Genomic DNA, 20,304 nt, shown 5'->3' with positions numbered 1-20,304 from the left:
CTCAAGCTGCTTAGGCAGTATCATACTAGTTTTTCGTAGGTATCAGGACATCCATAATACTCACAAATTATTTTCTTTCTAGCTAGTTTCTAGCTGCCAAGTCCTTGTCATAATGTTTTTTGGTTTTAGTTCCAGAAGACGTGATTTTACATGCTTATACTCGAATTTTGTTCAGTCTCTGGCTTGCCTCTTGGGGAGGTTCCTGGTCATCCTGCACATCACTAGGTGTCTCACATCCGGAAGACATTAGCAGTAGTACCAGGTGATTGGCAGAACTCACATTGTTACTGGTTTGTAAGAAAACTTCTTGGGAAGTCTACCAATACCATTAACTCAATACTTTCTTGTCCAGCTTGTGGCTTTTCTACTGATTTTCTTAGTATCTGCCTTCAATTATTTCCCTTGCAGCAGGTATGTCTGTTAGCGTGAGTTCTTCAAACAGTCAACAGTGCTCCTGGACCTATGGTCTAATGTCTTGTAGCTTAGGAATTCTGGGGAGAAAACCTCTGGTCTTCGTGATCAGAGCAGGTTATGCTCCTCACTTTTGTGTTCTGCTCAGCCATTGCTTCTCTGTCATTCTCTCTCTTGTCATTATTTAGCACTTGGTCTCCCTGTGTGGTAACAGGTCTCCGTGTACAGCAAAAGTCTTCTTGCATGTGTGTGCATATGCCACAGAACCACAGAAAATATTGACTTTGGGGGGTTTTAGATTATGCCAAATTATCCTTGGTTTCTGTTTCATTCTCACTGCCTTGCTGCTGCATTGTTTTTCCATATATAGTCTCTTTTCTATATGGCTGAACAACCTATTTTTCTTCTCATTATCATAGAATCATAGAATATCCCGAGTTGGAAGAGACCCCTAAGGATCATTGAGTCCAACTCCTCTCTGTTGTAAGGCTTTGCCCTCATTGACTTCTGGTCAAATTTCCCTTTACTTCCACACCCCTTGATTTCTAAGGCTGCTCTGAATGGGGGTGGCAGGGCCTTGATGCAGTTGCAGAAGGTTGTTTGTTGATTTCTAGTTATTCAATAGGCTTGGCCTTGGAACAACATTTTATTTTTCTACAGATTAAAATAAGAAATTATTAGGAATCTGACTTGAAGAAATGTCCGGCCTGGCTCACATCTAAAATCAGGGTTACTCTGTCTAGGTTTTATAAAAAATTCCTTAGTAAATATTTTTTTCACAGTTAACTGAAACTTTACCCGCTTGAATTCTGACCTTTGCTTTCAGTCATACTTTGCTTGCTACTCTGCTTAAACTGGCTTGTCATTGATTGACCCAAGCTTGTTTCTTATGGGAAGGTCTTCTGTGTGTTACTTCTTTCCAAGGTTAAATGCCCTGTTTCGATTCAGTAAGGAAAGGATTGATTGAGCCTGTCTGAACTGTATTCTTGTCAGAAACGTTTCTTCTCATACCTGAGAAATAATCCATAGTACAGTCTTAGTGCTACTGATCTGTTGTTAGGATCCTCTGTTGGTAGGGTAAGCTAGTTAAGACAACGTGCCCAGGGATGCTTTGAATCCTCAGGCGTGCTGGCCCTGAACAGTCCGTGCCAGTGCTGCTAAATTTCTTGTTTTCCAAATGGGGTTGCTGCATCCAGGCTGCCTGGTGGGAATGGTTACTGGAGGATTTGAACTGAAAAACCTTGCTGAAGAGTTAGTGGTCATTAAAATGGGCCAAATCTGTATCAGAGAACATTTTAACAGTTTCTCAGTGTCAGAAGGATTGTTACAGAGCCTGGGAACAGTAAGGCTCTAGGAGATGTGGGAGACATCAATAACACGTGGAGATATTGTAGATGCTCTCATAGAAGTGGTTTGCAGAGTTACATAGTGCATGCTATTCTTGTGTTTGTTTAGCCTTTAAAAATACCAACATCCCTGTCTCTTGGTTTTTTTTTGCACTTCCAAACAGCATCTCTGACTATTTTTTAGTGATACCTATTGCATTATGTCTACTATTCCTGTTGTTAATACAGCCCTAGCTTTTCTTTGAGGTTCCTCCATTGTGTTGCTCAGGTTCTATATTGTTTCTGTTTTCAGATTTTCAGTTTTCCTTCACCTGTTCTGTAGTCTAGCTCCACTAGAGTAAATACAGCTCTGCCAGCTGTTAAGTCAAAAATTGATGTTGTACGTTTATGCTACCAAAAAGCAGGGTTGACGATTACAAGTCTTCTCTAAATGGCAGTGGCCAAGGCTGTCACAGCAGATGAGAACAACTCAAAGATCATTTTGCTCATGGACAGGTACCTCTAGATCTTTTCTGTATAGTTTGTTACTGTATCCTTGAGTTTTCTGATCATTTTTGGTAGTCTTTTATAGCCATTAGGGTGAAAAGAAAACAAAACCAGGAGAAATCTGCTGAAGACTGCTTCTACTTCTTTGTCAGATTCAGGGAGAATGCGGAGTTCTCCATGGGCTGTTCATGCGAGTCTTAGTTTCACAAGTCCTCATATGAAGTGCAATCAACGACTGGTTTCACTTTCCAGTCAAAATCCTTTCTTATACCCAACCATTATATCACCTGGCAGATCAAGCAGCGTTTTTTCTCCTCCCTGTTGCAGACCCATTATTTCTTAGCAATTGGAAATGTCGTGAAATTCTTATTCACTCCCTTCACATTGTCCTTCCATTTGTTTTTCTTTTTATGTTGTCATAGTAACTGCAACCTCCTCTGGTTTTCCCTTTTTTTCTTGAGACAGTTGCTACTCCTTTCCTTTCCCTTGCAACCTGTTTCAGCCTTTCTTTTTATCCGTAGCAAGCCATTTACTCAGCTCTTCCCTGTTATCCAGCTGTGTTCTCAGCTAGTAACTACATGTTTCAGGTTACCATTGTTGAGAAAATTCCTGCATGTTGTGTGCTGGTGGTTTTTTTGTTGTTTTTGTTTTTAAATGTAGCCTCATTTTACTTATCCTTGACTGCATCCAAGTTTTTGTCAGGACTCCAGCTGCTGCTCCAGTTCTTGGATCTTCTCTTTAAAGAGTTCTGACATGCAACGTGTCAGGAAACTACAGATTCTGCTGGAAACAATCTCTGGCACTGCATTAGTGTAGAGTTCCCTAAGAAAAGCATTTCTGTTATTGTACTGCTTTCCCAGAGCACCTCTGTTTCTGTAGATTGGCCACTAACTGTGTATAAAGCTGGAAAAGATATGTTACTATATCCAAACACATGTAATTTCTGGAAAATATTTTTTTTTTTCAGAATTAGTAGAAAAATGCATACAAAATAGAATGAGAGGCTTTGTGCAGGATCAGGCTAGCTCCTTTCCATTTTTTTGTTTTCTAACCCACAAACAAGGCCTATGGGGGTTTTAGAGTAATGTTTTATTATTTTTATTTTTTTTAGCTTTTACATTGGTCAGAATAAATTTCATCTTTAAAGCCAGTTGTACCTTTACTTTTGCCTTTCATTCTTAACTCATGGTGACAGTGCTATGCATTTCTTTTCTTTGACTGCTTAGGAGGACACAGCAACTGGAGACCTCCAGTGCAGTGCAGAATTTATAATTATCTTAAGAGGATTGGATGCTTCTTCCTTCATCCACGTTGCGGTACCAGAAGAGAGGCAGCAGACTTTGCTCTCTGTGTTCATGTAAGTTAGTGCACAATGTCTTTGTTGTTGTTTCTGCACCTAGAGAAGGGTGGCCAGGTGATGTCTGACATTGGTGTTAAGTACTAATCGCATGTGAGATTCTTAGATTCTCTTCACACAACTTCTGTGTCCACTAAAAAGAACAATAAAACCTGTCATTGAATTGGGTAGAGACAGCCTGTTGAGAAGTGATTTTTGAAGCACTCCCCCTACACGTTTGGATAAACCTGAAAAATTACACATTTACTTTTTTTCCGTGTGAATTGAATTGTGGATTGCATGAAGATCATACAGCATAACTTGGCAAATATAGTACACTTAGGTATCATTATCACTTTGCCCTATGCTTTGCTTCTTTTTCATCTTTTTTTCGGAATGAAAATGTTATCCCAAGTAGGACATCAGTCTGTTATGAAGGGATGGGAGGCTGGTTAGGGAATGAAAACTTTTTTTTTTTTTTTTAAAGAGTTCTTAGAGTTTCTGCTTCAGAATGAAGTGTAACTTTTGCCTCTCCCTTCAAGTGGCCCAAATCTGGAGCTAACTATAAGAGGGAGTTGGATGTGTGTCAGTTTCAGAGACCCTGCTGAGCTGGCAAAGAGCAGTGCCCATGTTCAGTACCATGTTGAGTAGACCTAGGGCTTTGGGCTGGGAGAAGTGCAGGAGAAGGACAGGAATCTGGGGTCTTCTGGGGACTCAGCTTATTAATACAGTGTCTTATCATTTAGATAAAACCTACCTGAGGTTGTAATTGTAAGTTTTATAAATGTGTTTTGCAACAGTGTTTATATGTTGCCTTACTTTTTTTTTTAATGGTTCTTAAAATGCTCTGCACATACAGCTTGTTTGTAGTGGAGATGATTCTGAAATGCTGGTTTTTAAGAATTTTTCCATACTGTATCTGTGCTGTTCTGGTAGCCGTTCCCTATATCTATTACCATATTTATAGAATAAATGCAGTGTCAAAATAACACCTTTTGCAGTCGTATAACTTGCATCTGATGATAAAAGTGGAGGTAAGCTGCTGTAGAAGGCTTTCCTATGAAGAGCTGCCTTACAGAAAGCTAGCCAAACTCCACAAGGTAAAACTACGATCTCAGTTCAACACCTGTCCTTTGTTTCCGTGCAGGCTGGTCGTCTGGATGAGCACCTGCCCAAGCAAATTCCTTTCACTATACTTTCCGGAGACAAAAGCTTCCTGGAACTGGAAACTCAGTTTAAGATGACTCAGCGGTCAGCTCGCATCCTAAATCCCCACCACATTGAAGGAGACATGATGTGTGCCTTGCTAAACAGCATTTCAGATACCACAAAAGGTAGAAAGTCAGCATTAAGCACAATCTTTCCAGTAGACTAGTAGTCTTCTCAATAAAAGAACCGACCACTTTTGCTGATAAAACAAGTTGGTACTTGGTGCTTCTTGTAGTGTACTTGCATTTTAATGATATACAGCTCAGAAGATCAGTTTGCTTGGGACAAGTTTTGAAACCAGACTTAACTGCACATTTCTGTTCTACCTAACAAATCTGTCCTATGTTTTATGTTACAGCATGCAACAAACGGTTATTTCAGTCCTTTCTGGTTAAAGAAAAGCTGTTTAGAGCACTCTAGCATGCATATTTATTGACTTGTGTTCCAATCTGCTTTGTCTGATCTGTGCTGGGTCTGAAACAGATATGACCTTGCTAAATTCGTTGTTATTTCCCAAAATATCTCTGTCTATTTTAACTTCAGTTGTCCTGGCCGCTTCCAGTCACTTGATATTTGTCTTTACTGACACATGACTCACACCTCTGTTAGGAGGAAAAATGTCAATGGAACTTTTAATGCCATCTTCTAGTTAATGGCATGCTGAAATGATCACACTTTTTTATATAGAATAATCAGAGGTTTGAGCAGCCTCATTTTCATGCAAAGGATATTGGAGCTGAGATGAGTTTAAATACTTCTCAGTATTTTAAAACAACTTGACGTAAAGTTTTCGTAGAAGACAATGCATTTCCAGTTGTTTTGTTGTGGCTTTTGGGCGTGTAAGTTGAGTGGATGTTACAGAAAGCTCTTTCTGAAGTAGCCTATTTAACTATTATTAACTATAATTAATTATTATTAATAAGTAACTATTTTGAGAAAAATACCCTACTAGTATGCAGGTATAGGAGAACTGTCCTATGTTTCTCCTGTACTATCAGGAAGATCGAAGTGGTGTGCTAGCACTGAATAGTAAATTGGCACTGATCGATTAAAGTAGGGAAAAACAGATGGGATAATGAAATGGTTGGATCTGTGGTCAGCTGGAATTGATCTGTGTGTTTCTGACACAGAAGAGGTGCTTATAGATTTTTCTGGCCATGCTGGACTAGGTTTGTCAACTAGATTATGGAGATGTCATTTCCATCCAGAAGTAGCCACACCAGTAAAATTTCTTCTTGTAGCTGGTTAGAGAGCCATGATTTTCACTAGCGTAGTCCCCTTTGCTTAAGGAGGAAGATGACTTTTCTCCTCAGTTATCCATAAAGCTACACATTGTGTCATTACATTACCACTATTAATGTTTTCTTTTTAGAGCATACTGAAACCCCTAGTTTGATAGAGCTGTTCTAATGTAATTATAACTGCATATATTAATTGGGAAGATGGTTTTGCTTTAATTTCAGAGAAGGAAATACTGGAAGAGAACTGTAGCTTCCACGCATTCAGTTTAAGTTGTCTTATATGTAGAGACTTCTTTCACGTGTGGTTTGTTGTGTGACTTACCAGTACCAGATGGTGAGAAGAGGGGAATGACTGTGTTGCTCCATAAGGGTATTCTAGCTCCCTTTTGAGTGCTTTTACTGGTATAGCTTCATTCACCTGGGTATTCTGGCTAAGAATGATGAGTTTGAGCTAACCGAAACCTTAATTTGCTGGCTGTTTGGTCATTGTGCATCCCACTAAAGTTATGCATGTGGTCATTACCGAAAATATGTGTGCATATATATGTTTTAAGCAGGAAGTTGCTGGAATCATGCTTGTGTCCTGTTCTCAGGCAAGCTCATAATGAACAGAATCAACTTGAAAACTCGGTTTTGATGACAGGACTATGTTCTGTGGGTAGTGGGTTGATGTCACTGCCAAAGGTCTATCAAGGTCTTTTAAAAAAGACGTAGCCATCTCAGAATACGTGCTTCACTGGTCAGCAGCATCAGCAAGCATTCACAAATCTTACTGTAGCAAGGCCAGTATCGGAGGGCTGAGGTGGAAAGTTGTGCTATGTATTGTAGGCTGGTAAAACCTGTTGTCCTGTTACAGAAACACAGTTGAATATAAGGAAATAGAAATGAGATTTTCTTGATTTCCAACAGTCTCAAACCTGGGGGCAGTATTCTAGAGGGAAAAATAGGTGAAAAACAACAACAAAAAAAGTTGTGTTGAAAAATATAAGACAGTTTTTGGGACTGAATGAGCTTCAAAACGAAGAAGCAGTGTCTCTGAATCATCTTCACAAAGCTATCATTAGCTTGTGAGCATGTGGTGGCAATCTCTGACTGTTGCATCTTGTGAACTGTTTTACCATTTCAGCAGATCTGCTGTGGCAATTGTACTATATGTATTTTTAAAAAAAAGGGAAAAAAAGAAGTTATTGCGTATATTGGAGCAGGCTATCAACTATATGTTACATTAGGAGACCATGAATTTCCTCTGAGGTATGAAAAGAGTAGGCAAGACGTTTATTACTTATTTCTTCTGCTGCTTTTAAACCTGAGTTCATAAATACAAGAGTTTTAATTTCATGCTGAAGGCACAACACATCATGGGAGATTCATGCATGTTGATAGAGTGGTTTGAAAAGGGTAAAACAAATTTTTCCTTTACAAAGAAGGGTTTGTTGCATGCAGAAAAACAGCACAATCTCTTGTCTGTATCTCGACACCTGATATCTCAGAATGCCAGCACTGCTACAAATTACAGTTCTAATGAACGCTGGACAATGTTGAGGGCATGCTGACACCAGTATGAATGCCAGCACTTCTCAGTTGACAAAAGTGATTCTTGTATAAAATGAGGGCTTTAGCTTAACTGTATTTCTCAGAAACTCATGTTGTAATGAGATCCTTAATTGACTCAGCTCTTAAGTAAAAGAGTTTTTTGATAAGAAGACAACCACAAGGAGACTTTCTTCTCCTTTCTTTAAAGAGCCAGGCTGCCTCATGAGACTGTCAAAATCAATGGCACAGTGATGCACGATGCTTTTTTTGAACTTTCAGCTAACGCAAGTGTCAGACTGCAAGCGACTAAAGACAGGTCACAACCTCCAGCCCCTCACGTCCAAAGAGATTGAACACGAAGGGCATAAGCATCTGCAGTGTGATGCACACTGCCTGCACCACAAATGAACTACGGGAAGCATTTATTCCTTTATGTACACAGCTCTTACAATGGCCACAGTCAACTGCAGGAGGGAGTAAGAAGAAAGTCAGCCTTGGGTTGTAGCCTTGTGTTTAGCTACAACAGGAAGTTATTAGCTTTGGTATGTCGGTGACATCTGTGTGTACATTTGAATATATGTATGTATGCCCTACGCAGAAAGCCCTTAGGTATATTAAGACCTCAGATAATGAGCCTTAACAAAAATTCTAGCCAAGTGGATGAACTGGGAAGACCTCACCACCCAGGTCATGCCAAAAAAAAAAATATCTTCAAGGTTTAATTTAACCTGGTTGTGATTTTTTTGAATTTTTTTAGAGAGATATCTAAGATGAAGGTTAAATGAAAGTCTGAGTGAACGTCATGGTATTATCCATGTTATCCACTTTCCAAAAAAATGCAGTTGGAGCAGGGTCGGGGATTAAGAGCTTTATTTGTGTTCATGCTACACTTGAATGCACAGATGAGGGAACATCTGCAGGGAGAGATAATATAGAATGAGGCTTTGGTTTGCATGGAGGGAGAGATGGTCTTCTGTATTTGTGAAACCTCGACAGGGAGTAGCTGCACGTGCATTTACAGATGATATTGCCTAATGAAGAAATAGACAGCAGAGCAGTAAGTACTGGGGAGGAGTGTATGGGGAAGAACCTCCAGGGACTTAGTGAAGAAGGAATCAAGGAAGGGATTGTGGAAGCCAAGGAACAGTATTTTAAAGGCAGCATGATCACACACAGTGAAGAGGATTGATAAGGGTGGGGTGCCGATCTTATGTTTTTGGCTAAGTAGTCATTAGGATCCTGAATGAGGTAATTTCAACAGTACCCTCAAGGGAATGTAGCACTAAAACTTCAGATGTCAACTGTAAGAAGGGAAAGTGGCTGGAGAGAGAGCTAAGTGTGATAGTTCTGTGACTGTGCATCGGGACGGTAAAGAGGCAGATGAAACTGGGAGTCACTGAGACTAAGAGTGTCATAGGAGAGGGAAGCGAAGGTAGGGTGCAAGACTGCTCAACGTGTGAAGCAGTCCGGAGGTGCGTTAACAAGTTTTATGACAAGGCAAGGGAGAGAACGACAAAGGCCAAGAGAGGGCAATCATCAAGTCTTCAGTGTGACTGAGCAGCCAGACACCTGATGGGAGCTATTAAGGTGATAGTAGTAACTGGGGAGGTTGCAGAAGAAGAATAGTGTCAGGTAGAAGAGGGGATTTAATTACTCTGAGATGTGTGGGTCACTGATCCAAATTCCATCTGACACTTGGATGTCAGGACAGTGGGTGGCGCTTGCATTCTGTGCAAGCTTAACAGTTTCCAGAGTAGGTTTCTGAGACCGGGGAAATATTGCTGTACAATGTCTCTCAAGGAAAGTTACTGCATTTACTCCCGTCTCTAGGGTTAACCTTCCTAATCACTGAGCTCTGTTCTCATACAGAATTTGCATTCCTGTTTTATTCCTTCCAGCAGGAACTTGGCAATATGTGAGGACAACAGAGAGCAGCAGGATTTCTGTGAGAGAATAGGTACAAACAGAGTTTCTTAGCTGTTGTTTATCTAACAAAATGTACTGGAGAAGAAGCTATATCTTAAGATGCTCTGGCTGAGAAATAGGGCAATTGCTGCTTCTCTGTGACCCCAGAGGAGCTGGGAGCTACAGAGTGTGCTAAGCGTTTTTAACAAGAAAAACAGGACATGCCTGATTTCTCCAAGTCATGTGTTTTCATTTACCCTACGTCTTCAGAAGGTGCCAGCAGCACCAAAAGTATATGCTGATGAAGTACAGGCTGAGGAAGTGTGGGCTGGATGAGTGGACCGCGGGCTGGATTAAAAACCATCTGAATGGCCAAACCCAGGTGATCGGTGGCGTGAAGGCCAGTAACTATGGGTGTACCCCATGGGTCAGCGCTGGGCCCAATGCTGTTTAACATCTTCATTAGTGGTTGTGATGAGGAGGCAGAGTGTGCTGATACCACAAACCTAGGAGGAGTGGCTGTTACACCAGAGGGTCACGCTGCCATCCAGAGGAACATCCACCTCCTGGGCAGGCTGGAGAAATGGGCTGACAGGAACTTCGTGAAATTCAGCCAAGAAGTGTGAAGTCCTGCACTTGGGGAGGAGCGACCCCAGGCACCAGTAAAAGCTGAGGGTCAACCAGCTGGAAAGCAGCTTTCCAGAAGAGGACCTAGAGGTCCTCGTGGACAACCAATTGACCGTGAGCCAGCAATGTCCTCCTGAAGCAAAGAAGGCCACCAGTCTCCTGGGCTGCGACCTGTGGGCTGAGGACTGCCAGCAGGCTGAGGGAGGAGATCCATCCTCTTTACTCAACGCTGGTGAGGCTACACCCGTCCAGTTCTGGGCTCCCCGGTACAATACCTGGAGATACTCCAGAGCCATCTGGACATGGGCCTGGGCAGCTGTGGCTCTAGGTGACCCTGCTTGAGCAGGGGGGTGGACGAGATGACCTCCAGAGGTCTCTCCCAACCTCAGCCATTTTGTAGTTCTGTGATACTGGCGTTGGGCACGTTAACTAGAATCCAAGATCTTCTTCAAAGCGGAGTTCAGCCACAGGATACAGGCACACCACAAGCAACGTTAGGTCAAGCACAATGACCTGTCCAGCGTGGGAAGTCAGCCTGGTCTCTTCTGACTTAAAAATGCATCTGTTCAATCCATTGGCCCTTCCTTCTTTGTTGATAAGTGATGACTTCCATGCTTAATTATTGCTGCCTAGCCCGTAAGGCAAGCTGAGTTCCTGCTCCTCATCCCTTTATTTGTTGAAACATTTATATTAAGATTTTTGCCTACAGACAGTGTTTATTCTGATTGTTAGTCTTATTCCTGATTCCCACAGAGCCGTATCAGAATATCTTACAATTTTCTGATCCAGAAACTTCACTACTTTTGTGCCTGCCTCACCAGACACTCAACGTGATACCTTTAATCTTTGCTTTGTGTACGTTTAGGGGCAGAGGGCGGTATTGGGGACAAGTGTTATCATGCTTTTGGTTTTGCATGGGGAAAGTCAGTACAGTTTGAGATACTGACAAGCCTTTGCCCCAGAAAAAAAAAAGGTAAAAAAAAGTTCTAGATTAGATTTTGTGGCTTCTTAATAGGTTAGCTTTTACCAACTCAAAGATTTACAAGAATCCAGCAACTGCCCGTGTGGGAAGTTGAACATGCATTGATATAGTTAGGTAGAGGGGGGAGAAGTCTTGCAAGTAATGACCAAACTTGAGATCAGTGGAGGCAGAGTGTAGCTCTTGAGACTTCTCGTGCGCTTTGGAATGACATTTGACTCTGAGGTGATGTTTTCCTCTCTAACTAGGCAGAATATGATCTGTACTAATTGTTTTCAAGTTTCATAGTTTCTCTGAGCTCTTCTGGCTCAATTTATCTTAGCCATAGCTGACTTGGTATCAGTGTATTATATTAATTGAGATACAGTATGTGGAATGCCCAGTCTGTAGGACACAACTGGATACCTACCACTTACTGTGTATGAACTGTGCTTTCATTTCCAGAGGCTTGCAAACTATGTGCCCTAATAAAATAGGCTTGCTTACAGGTGTAGGTAGTGGAATGGTGTTTCTTCAACTGTGCTTTAGGCAAACCTGCTCTCTGTGCTGTAACTATTGAGCAGTGTTCTGCTATTGCATATAAGTAGCATGATAAATCATGAGACAGGCAACTTGTTTTTAAAACATTTAAATGTTTTGCATGCCAGTTTGCACATACCTCTGTTCCAATATGGACGTGTATCCCATGTTATTACAGGGGGGTAATTAAAGTGGTGTGACTGGTAAAACATTTTGGTAAGATGAGGCCTGAATTAATATGTAAGATGAATCCTTTATTTTCTCACCTACAGATTCTTTTCAAATATTCATAACTATCCTAGTTGACAGTAAAATCCACTTTAGCTAAGGATCTGTATTCTGAAAAACTGAATCTCAGGCAAGCCAATTGCCTGGGCCAGAGAAGCCAGGAGTAAGCAGAAAAGTGCTGTGCACATCATACAAGTGGGTTGCCATCGTGGTTCTTTCTGTGGTAAATACTGACTGATTGTACAACCAGTTCCAGGAAAGCTGACTTCTTTAGCTAATATCTGAAAGAAGCTGCTGAACTTCTGACTGCTCCTGTCCTCTGCTGTTTAGCTGTCTATGCAGGGTTGCAATATGAAGAATTTTGCCTTTCCCATTTGCCAACATCTTCTGTCAAGTTGCCTGGAAAAAAAAAAACACCTCCAGGAAAGTGCTCTCGATGCACTTTTATTTGAAATGGCAGCAAACCAGAGAATCTCTTGTACTTTGCCTTGCTACTTACTGGTCTCGAGATCTCAATTCTTCCATTATACTTATGCCAAGAAATGAGTTAGGGAGTGATTGCTTCAGCTGTTACATCTCTAACAGGTACAACACTGTAGAGCAGTCAGATATATCTTCCAGGCTGGAAGATTAAAATGGTCATTGACAAGGGGGAGGCCACTTGTGCAAAGCCTTTTCTTTGCACTTTTTCTCTCATAAGTGATTTAAATGACATTTGTTTGGGGTTTGTCTGGGTTTTTGTTTCTTATATTTTGTTTGCTTTGGATGGTGATATACAGGGAGGTGTATCTTCTACCCAGAGATAGTAGGCAGCTCCAAAAAGGATGCACAGGCAATCAGCTAAGCGGCTGGAGAAAGACCTTTCTAACTTTAGTACGTGTTCAGAAGTCTCTGGCATCTTTGTGGGCTCCTGAGTTCTGCTTGATAGGAGCTGTTGGTGTTTGTATTCCTGGAGTCAGGAGAGTCAGTAATGCTGCTATTCAAACAAGGTGTGTGTGTCAGAGGCTTGAGGACAATGTGTGTGGATAATGTGTATTTGTCACTTCAAATACTTAAATCATTTAAAATGCCTAAAGTCACACAGTTAGTAATTTAGATGTCCATATCAGAATCTTCCTTGCCTCTAAACATAACCAGAATTTCATTTATGTACTAATAAATGAACTGGTTTTGAAGGGAAGTGCTTCTGTTGCTGTGACCGTCGGAGACCTAGTTCACTGTGAATATTATACAACCTCATTACAGAGACCATCTCCCAAAACAGCACCAGCCTCTAGCGGGAGAGCGAATACATGATGTGACTAATGGACTTCTTTGGGTGTTTAACCTGTAATTTTCTGAGTCTCCATTTAAAACAAGTGGGGGGAAAAAAAGTTTAGGTACACCAATCCCTACTAGACATTTCAAAATACAGCTGTCATTCTGGAGCTGGAAACCAGCCTTGTGAAGAGCATTACTTAGAAAGGAAGTGGTGGTAGGATTTTGGCTGGGCTTGGCTATGACAAATTAACAGATCAAACTAAGCATTTCTGCTGGTTTCTGTGAGATTTGAACAACATCTGCTGAATTGTATTGTTCAATTGACGCATTGCACTGCTGAGTTTAGCTGTAGCACTCTGTTGCTCAGATGGAGTATTTAGGCAAGAAAACATAGCTAAGTTCACGTGTAGTTCTTAAAATCCAAACTACAATGTTATTATAGTAAGATAAGTGTAAGAGGTGACTGACTTATTTCTTAGAAGCAATGTGTAATTTACATTTAATCTATGCAATTATTTTTCAGATAGTGAAGAGGATGAAGATATGGAACTTACAGTGAAAAGGAGCTTAGAAGAAAAAAAGAAACAGGAAGGTCCGTTTTAATTTTTACTTCTCTATTTTCAGGATTGCTATTAGTTACAGAAGATACAGAAACTCAAAATCATTTTTCTGGCAAGTGACCTCTTAAGAATACTCTAAAATATTCTGGGGAATAATGAGTAGTCAAGAATACTGTGAGTTAAAAAGAAAAAAGAACGTCCTAGGCCGAAAAGTATGCCAGCAGACTTGAAATCTATTTTTATTGGTGCACCACTGGGCATTGTGCTATTTAAGATGTGACTGAGCTCACTTCATACCAGTTTAATATGACTCTGACTGCGAGTAGAACTGCTCAATAAATAGTTGAACTTCTGAATAAATGGTTCAGAATTAGGTACTATATCTCAACCAAGCCCTCTCGTCTCCTAAAAGTAAGCTGTAGATTTATGCATAAGTTTGAATCAGCAGTACAAGTATCTGCTCGCATCATATCTTACCTTATTTGAAATTGTTTTCAACCTGTTGCTGCTGTGCTTAGGGGTGATGTTCGTACAATGTAGTTACTTAATTTTAGGGACAGACTGCAATGCATTTGAAATAATGTTCTGTTTAAAAACTTGACTCTTCCCCTTCCCACTTCTAAAAAGAACAAAAATATTGATAAATACTTTGTACAAATGCAGTGATAAAACTAAGGTAACGATCTTCCCAGAATGTATTCAGTGATAAATTTAACAACTGTTGCTAAATAGCTATTAAAAATACATTCATCTACAGTCCTGAAAGTTTGCCATGCTCAGGTGCTGCTAAGCACTGGATGTTGCCATTAATGATAGCGGTGGCATTTGATGCGTGCAAGATGTCCTGGGTCCAGATGTCTTCTGTACTTGAGGCATCAGGACCAGCCTTATGAAGCAGCCTGGCTTCAGCTGCCTCGAGCTAGCTGTGTGCGTGGCTAACAATAGCCCTCGAAGGGGGTAAGAGGGAATGAGGAGGCAAAATCAACTCCAGAAATGGATAAAAATGAAAAAGTACCAGCAGCTGCTAAAAGAGGACAAAGCAAAAGCAAATGTTGGAGGCAGAAAAGGTTGCTTCAGCAGCTCCAGGGAATACAAGCCAATCCGGGCATCACTTTGGGAAGCTGTGTGCCACGAGCAGCACAGTCATGGTTTGGAGCTTAGTCTTGGTAGCTACGCAGACTTAGTGGATTACTGACAACTTACATTAGTGCAAGCAGTTGTCTGTAAGTGTGCCTTTCTGCTTTGTTTTAGCTTCAGAAATCCATCTTTGTTTCTGTGACCATGTAATGTTTTCCTTTCAGAAACTAACTTACCTCTTTGTCATTAGTATCGGCTGCTGCAAGAAAGTCCAGCTGAATGAAAATGGCTTAGCAGACACCAGAGAACATTCATTGGTGTCATTTCTTTACAAAGCTAGGCCTTGCAGAAATCTCAGATGTGAACTTCAGATACAGCAATAGCCCAACAGTAATCAAAGTTTCAAAATCTGTTATGTTAGTGTGTGCGTATATGTAGCTATTCACTTTCCTTTGTCATAAGAGTAGACCTAAACCAGTCAGCTTTTGTTGTAGACTGTGCTCCTGTCCTCCTAAAGCAGAAGATGAACTGCTTAGGAATTATAGTGTGCCTGAAGGCTTTTATAATTTTTCTAACTATGCCAATAGTATTAATACTGACCTTGTTTATCTTCAGGATGTTTAATTCACTAACCCCAAACAATTAGTGCCTAAGACAACCTAAAGGTAAGGCCGGAGCAGAGCTGCTGTTCTGAGAATTACGGGGGGTGTTTGAGACGTCGTTAACAAATCAGATGAGCACGGTGCAGCCTTGCTCCCACCATCAAAAATATTACAGCCCTGAAGCGGGCTGCTCTTATGGTTAATATGACTTTATCATGACTTTATCTGTGCTTCATGTCTTCCCAGTGGAGTGACAACAATGGTGCCAAGTCACAATTTAGGTACAGGAATATCTATTGACAAGGAACTGGAGCAAAAACACTGCTTGTTTTGTGTGTCTGTCTTTTTGTGTTAAGGTTTTACTTATTTTTCTTGATGCATAGTGCTAATCGTGGTTATTCGTTTGACTGATAAATATGCAGTTGCATTACAATCTTACACGAATCACCAGGCTGCCCCTAGTTAACACAGTGAAGGGTTGTAGAGGTTGTTTCTGTTTTGGAGTGTTTAAAAGGTGGTGTAAGATGTAAGAAGGGAAATAACTTCCTTTTTGGTTTTGTAACTTATTTTCAGTCTACTGGCATTGCCCACAGAAGTAATTTGTTGCTTTATGCGGTAATAATAATGCAATTGTGTCTATGACTAGTTATCAACCATAGTTTGAGATTATAATTTTTTTTGTATTCATACAGAGGAAGATGCAGAATTAGAAGAAGCTATCAAGAGAAGCCTCGAGGAGATGTAAATGAAGATACTTCCATACACTAACACCGTGTCATCAAAGCTGCTCACAAAAATGGAAGCTTGTTCATCTATTTACAAAGGTTTAGAAATACTGCTTCAAAAACATGTCTGTATCTTGAATTGTTAGATTTATAATCTTACATTCTCTGTCGTGCTGATGAACAGCTGGAGTTTATGGATATCTGCTGCAATATATTGTGTATGATAAGAATAAATTTTAAAGTCTTTTCATTTTCTGTTTCTGGCGGGTGATGACTAAGTCTCACCAGTCTAGTTGTATAAGTTGTTGCCTAATTAGTAGGCTGGTCTTACTATGTGTTTTGTTTTTGTTTTGTTTGTTTTTTAATTGTTAATGGGTTCTGGTATTTAATTCTTCTGTCACAAAATGTCATCGTCTTCATTTACTTTTCCATGTGGTCTTTGCAACAGATACAAGTAGTAAACTCCAATTATCTCAGACTGACTTGCCTAGCTGATCTTGTTATAAAGAGAAGCTTAGTCCCCAGCTTTATGAATTGAACATATGGTCTGACTCTTGTCTGTGGACAGTCTTGCCTGATCACAATTTTGTCTATGGACTGTTCGCTGTAAATGGCAAAATCAGGACCACGGACTGTACAGTTAGTCTCTGTTAGCTTTATTTTTTTAAATGTGTGTATTTTTCAGTGATGGCATGGTAGAGTACTGGATTTGATGGCTTAAAGTTTGACAGGTTTGATACCTCTCCCTGGTTTAAGGAAGGAACAGATCTAAGTGGACAGAAGCTAAATAAAATTTCCAGTTCCTGTTTGAAATAGATGTGAAAGAATTTAAGACGAATCAATCCTATACACTGGTTGTCTTTGCTCCTTTCTGTTCATGAAGAGGTGGCCTTGGATGAAGTAATTGTGTTCATTATTTTTGTACTGTCCTTATTTTTAGGTGAATAATTCTTTCCATGTCTAAAATTAAGCTGTCTGTGCCACCTTTCTCATCTCCTTCTTTAAAAATACCTATGCAAGCTGTCCAGCTTTATGAGCTTATTCTACTCCAATGAATGATTGTTGTCAATCAGTAAGAAACCTTGATGTAATAAAATGCCGGCTTTTTTTTAATCATTAGCTTGTGAGTTTGCTTGCAACTGCTATAAATCTAAATACTTACTATGCAAAGGAATACTTATTTTTGGAGAGTGAAAAAAGGGGAAAGCTGGATTTTACTCGCTGCCAGCTCCAAAGAGTCAAACTAACTACAGCTGTGTGCCATCATGGTTAGAAAAGTTGGAAACTGATGCTCTTTTATTTCTGCTGCTTGCTGTCTCTCAGGCAAATAACTCACCAGATTCATTAATTTTATCTCAGAACTTGTTAGCAATCATACAACTTGAAGAAACCATTCAAACCCCAGAAAATTGTTTGAATGCTTCCAGTTCGTTGGCTCTGACACCAAAGTGCTACAGATTGAACAGAACCTTGTGAAGTTTTTCCACTGTGTCTGCTGCTTGCTTTTCTACTATAAATGTTGGGTTACTAGCATGCCTGTTCAAATTTGGGAGTGTAGTACCATACTGCTGCTGAGGAAGCACTATTCTAGAAGACTTTGAGTTGCCTTTAGCTAATGACTCAACCTAAATCGATTTCGGAATTTTTCACGCAAAGTTCTTCTAATATAAGGTGGAATGAGGCAGAAAACTTTCATCCTTGAAATCTTCTTTGCCCAAATTAGAGGTTTGTGGAAGTTTGGTTTTTTTTCAGCACTGGCAGTAAAGTTGCAAATTCTTTTCACAGAAAGAGATGCTTCAGCTTGAGAAAGTTCTTTGCTTAACTCAACAAATGTTTCAAACCTTGGTGGACAGTCTTCTCCTGAGTCTACTACATTCGGTTTTGAGCATAAACTTTATTCCTCGTAATATTTTATTCTGCCATAAAATTTAAGGTTGATTGTACCTGATAGGCCTTGACTTAATCATATGCATTAAAAAAAGAAAAAGCCATGTGTGCACATAGATTCTCTGTCCTTGGAGCTCTAGTTATTAAAGCTAGGCATGTTGTGTTGGCCTCCTCATCTGCTTACCAAAATAAGTAGCAAATCCCAACTACTACATCTGTGGCTGTTATAAAACCAGCTAGAGTTCTAGTCTCTGTATTCTTGCAGTAAAAGTGCTCTACAGAATTACCAATGTCTTGAAATTTGTCCTTTTTTTTTTTTAGTCTCTTTGATGTTCTTACACTCTCTGAAATTTTTCTTCATGAAGTTTTCTGCTGACACAGGCCTCTAATCCCTTTGTTTCTAGAAGAGCAGAGAAAATGTGGATTCTTAAAACTCTGCATGTACAGACAAGTGACTTGTTACTCACCAGCTTCTCATGGTACTGCACTTTGTTCTTCAGCTGAAAAAGATGTCTTGTAAACGGCCGTGTTTCAGAATCTAATGTTTCTGGCTGGAGAATCTTGTTTAACTGGCTGAAATCTTTGAGGTTTGCCCTGGATATTCTGAGATTTGTCTGCATTTACAAGCACAACTCACCTGCTAAAAGAAGTTTGCCAAGCATCCCTTTGTTTGTCTTTTCTGTTTTAAAGGTAGCTTGCTTCTGTGGTGATCTTTGAGTTCACCGTTTGTAACTATAAACTAACCAAATGGTGCTTTCTTGCATTTATCTATAATGAGGAAAGTCTTATCTCTACCCGGCTTTCCACCAGCAGTTTATTTTAATGCTCTTAGTTTCAATATGGTGCATGCCCAAGTTGAACAAAACTTACATTGTGGTAAGTCAAGATTAGCACAAGGTTTTTGAGTCTTTGGTGCTTTGTGTGCCATATTCTTTCAGATCAAAGAAACCTTCTGTTTTGGTCATGTTCAGAGACCAGATGAGATACCAGATAAGTTGGTGCAACTGTTATGAAAGACACTGTAGCCTTGAACTTCGTGCCTGCCTGGTTGCTTCTGTAGAGTTCAATAACAAGAACAAGAATAAGAAGGAATGAGATTAGCTTACTATAAACTTCTTGCTTTGTATAGATAGCAGGGGCATGGATTTGGGTGATGGCTTGATTTTCTTAGCTCTTTGAGATGTGCAGGCATGACCACTGCTGTTCCTGTAGGAGTAGTGGATTGCAAACCTTTACAGAATCCTTACCAAATAAGGTGAAGTTCACGGAGGTATGAAGTTACGCCGTCCTCTTTCTTAAAAGGAAAGTGCTCTACCCGTTTATGCTGTCCAAGCCATGTTTACAGTGACTGCTGTAAACTGGGAAGAGGTGAAGAGGACGGATGATGAACTGCTTCAAAATTAATTTAGAAGAAATGGTTGACAATAACAGCAAGATACATTCTGACAATTCTTTCCAGCTAAGTAGCCTTAATAAAGTCTGCAGATGCATGTTTCTTTGACACTTCTAAACTTCTTCAAATTTTCTCTAGGAATTTTAAGTCAAAAGGTTAGAGTTCAGTTGCAATGTCGTGGGTCAAATGATATGGTCCAAGTCGTTACAAAAGTGGGTGTAAACAAGCCAGGAAATTTATGGTAAGCAGTGAGTATACACCAAGTGTGCATTCAGATGGCAAAGCTATGTATGCATGGAAATTTAGATACTAAATTCCCTTTGTAAATCTGCGGTGGTTTATTTTCGCTGACTGCAGAATCCTGTTTTCTGGGAGTCCTTCAGTTTGTTTTTTTGCTCAGAGCTCCATTGAAAACTTCCTCAGTATCTGTGGCTGTGCAGAATTTGCTGGCTCATTTGCTAAGCATTTTGCTAAGTATTGTTCCTCTCCATGAGAATGAAGTGCTGCATGCCCTGAAATGGTCATACCAGCTTGGAGATCGATCCTCAGATAGAGGACCTCGCTCAGACTTCTGACAGCCTTGGGACCTCAGGGCTTGCCTACACAGTGAAATGACTGCGACGTGTGTAGGCAAACACGGGGCTAGTTTTAATTAGCATCGGCAACAATAGCAGTAGACACGGTAGCACAGGTTCAGCCGGTGCTAAGTGAGGGGCCAGCCTCCTGTAATAGCCAGCATGTATTCTGATTGAAAACATACCCTAAAAAACCCTAAAAGTTGGCCCATCTTTGCTGCTGCTGTTACTGTGCTCAACGCTGCCTTTGGTTGGCTGGCCGAAGCCTTATGGAACGTATGGGAAGCGGTGTGTTTCCATTACACCTGCGGATAAAGAAGCTTCTTCGGATGAAGGGCCTGTAGGAGAAGGGAGGAGAAGAATCTGGCATGGCATTTCCATGGGTGTGGACTTGCTCTTTGATCC

General features: G+C 40.4%; 1 protein-coding gene across 4 annotated transcripts in view; it reads left to right on the top strand.

Moving 5' to 3' along the window:
• Positions 1–18,217, top strand: part of ZNF451 (zinc finger protein 451) — a 43,388-nt gene extending 25,171 nt beyond the window's left edge. For 3 of the 4 annotated variants that reach the window (XM_048078815.2, XM_048078817.2, XM_013172244.3), the window contains exons 12-15: positions 3,470–3,600; positions 4,727–4,913; positions 13,604–13,672; positions 16,012–18,217. In XM_048078815.2, coding sequence (XP_047934772.2) covers positions 3,470–3,600; positions 4,727–4,913; positions 13,604–13,672; positions 16,012–16,064 — 440 coding nt within the window. In that variant the 3' untranslated portion in view covers positions 16,065–18,217. Of the gene's footprint in view, positions 1–3,469; positions 3,601–4,726; positions 4,914–13,603; positions 13,673–15,332; positions 15,383–16,011 lie in introns of all 4 variants that reach the window. The other variant, XM_066994776.1, reaches the window with a different exon arrangement.
• The last annotated feature ends 2,087 nt before the right edge of the window (positions 18,218–20,304 follow it).

Source organism: Anser cygnoides, chromosome 3 (genome assembly GCF_040182565.1).
Source record: "Anser cygnoides isolate HZ-2024a breed goose chromosome 3, Taihu_goose_T2T_genome, whole genome shotgun sequence".
Lineage (NCBI taxonomy): Eukaryota > Metazoa > Chordata > Aves > Anseriformes > Anatidae > Anser > Anser cygnoides.
The sequence above is the reverse complement of the archived record's forward strand: the minus strand, read 5'-3'. Positions and strand labels throughout refer to the sequence as shown.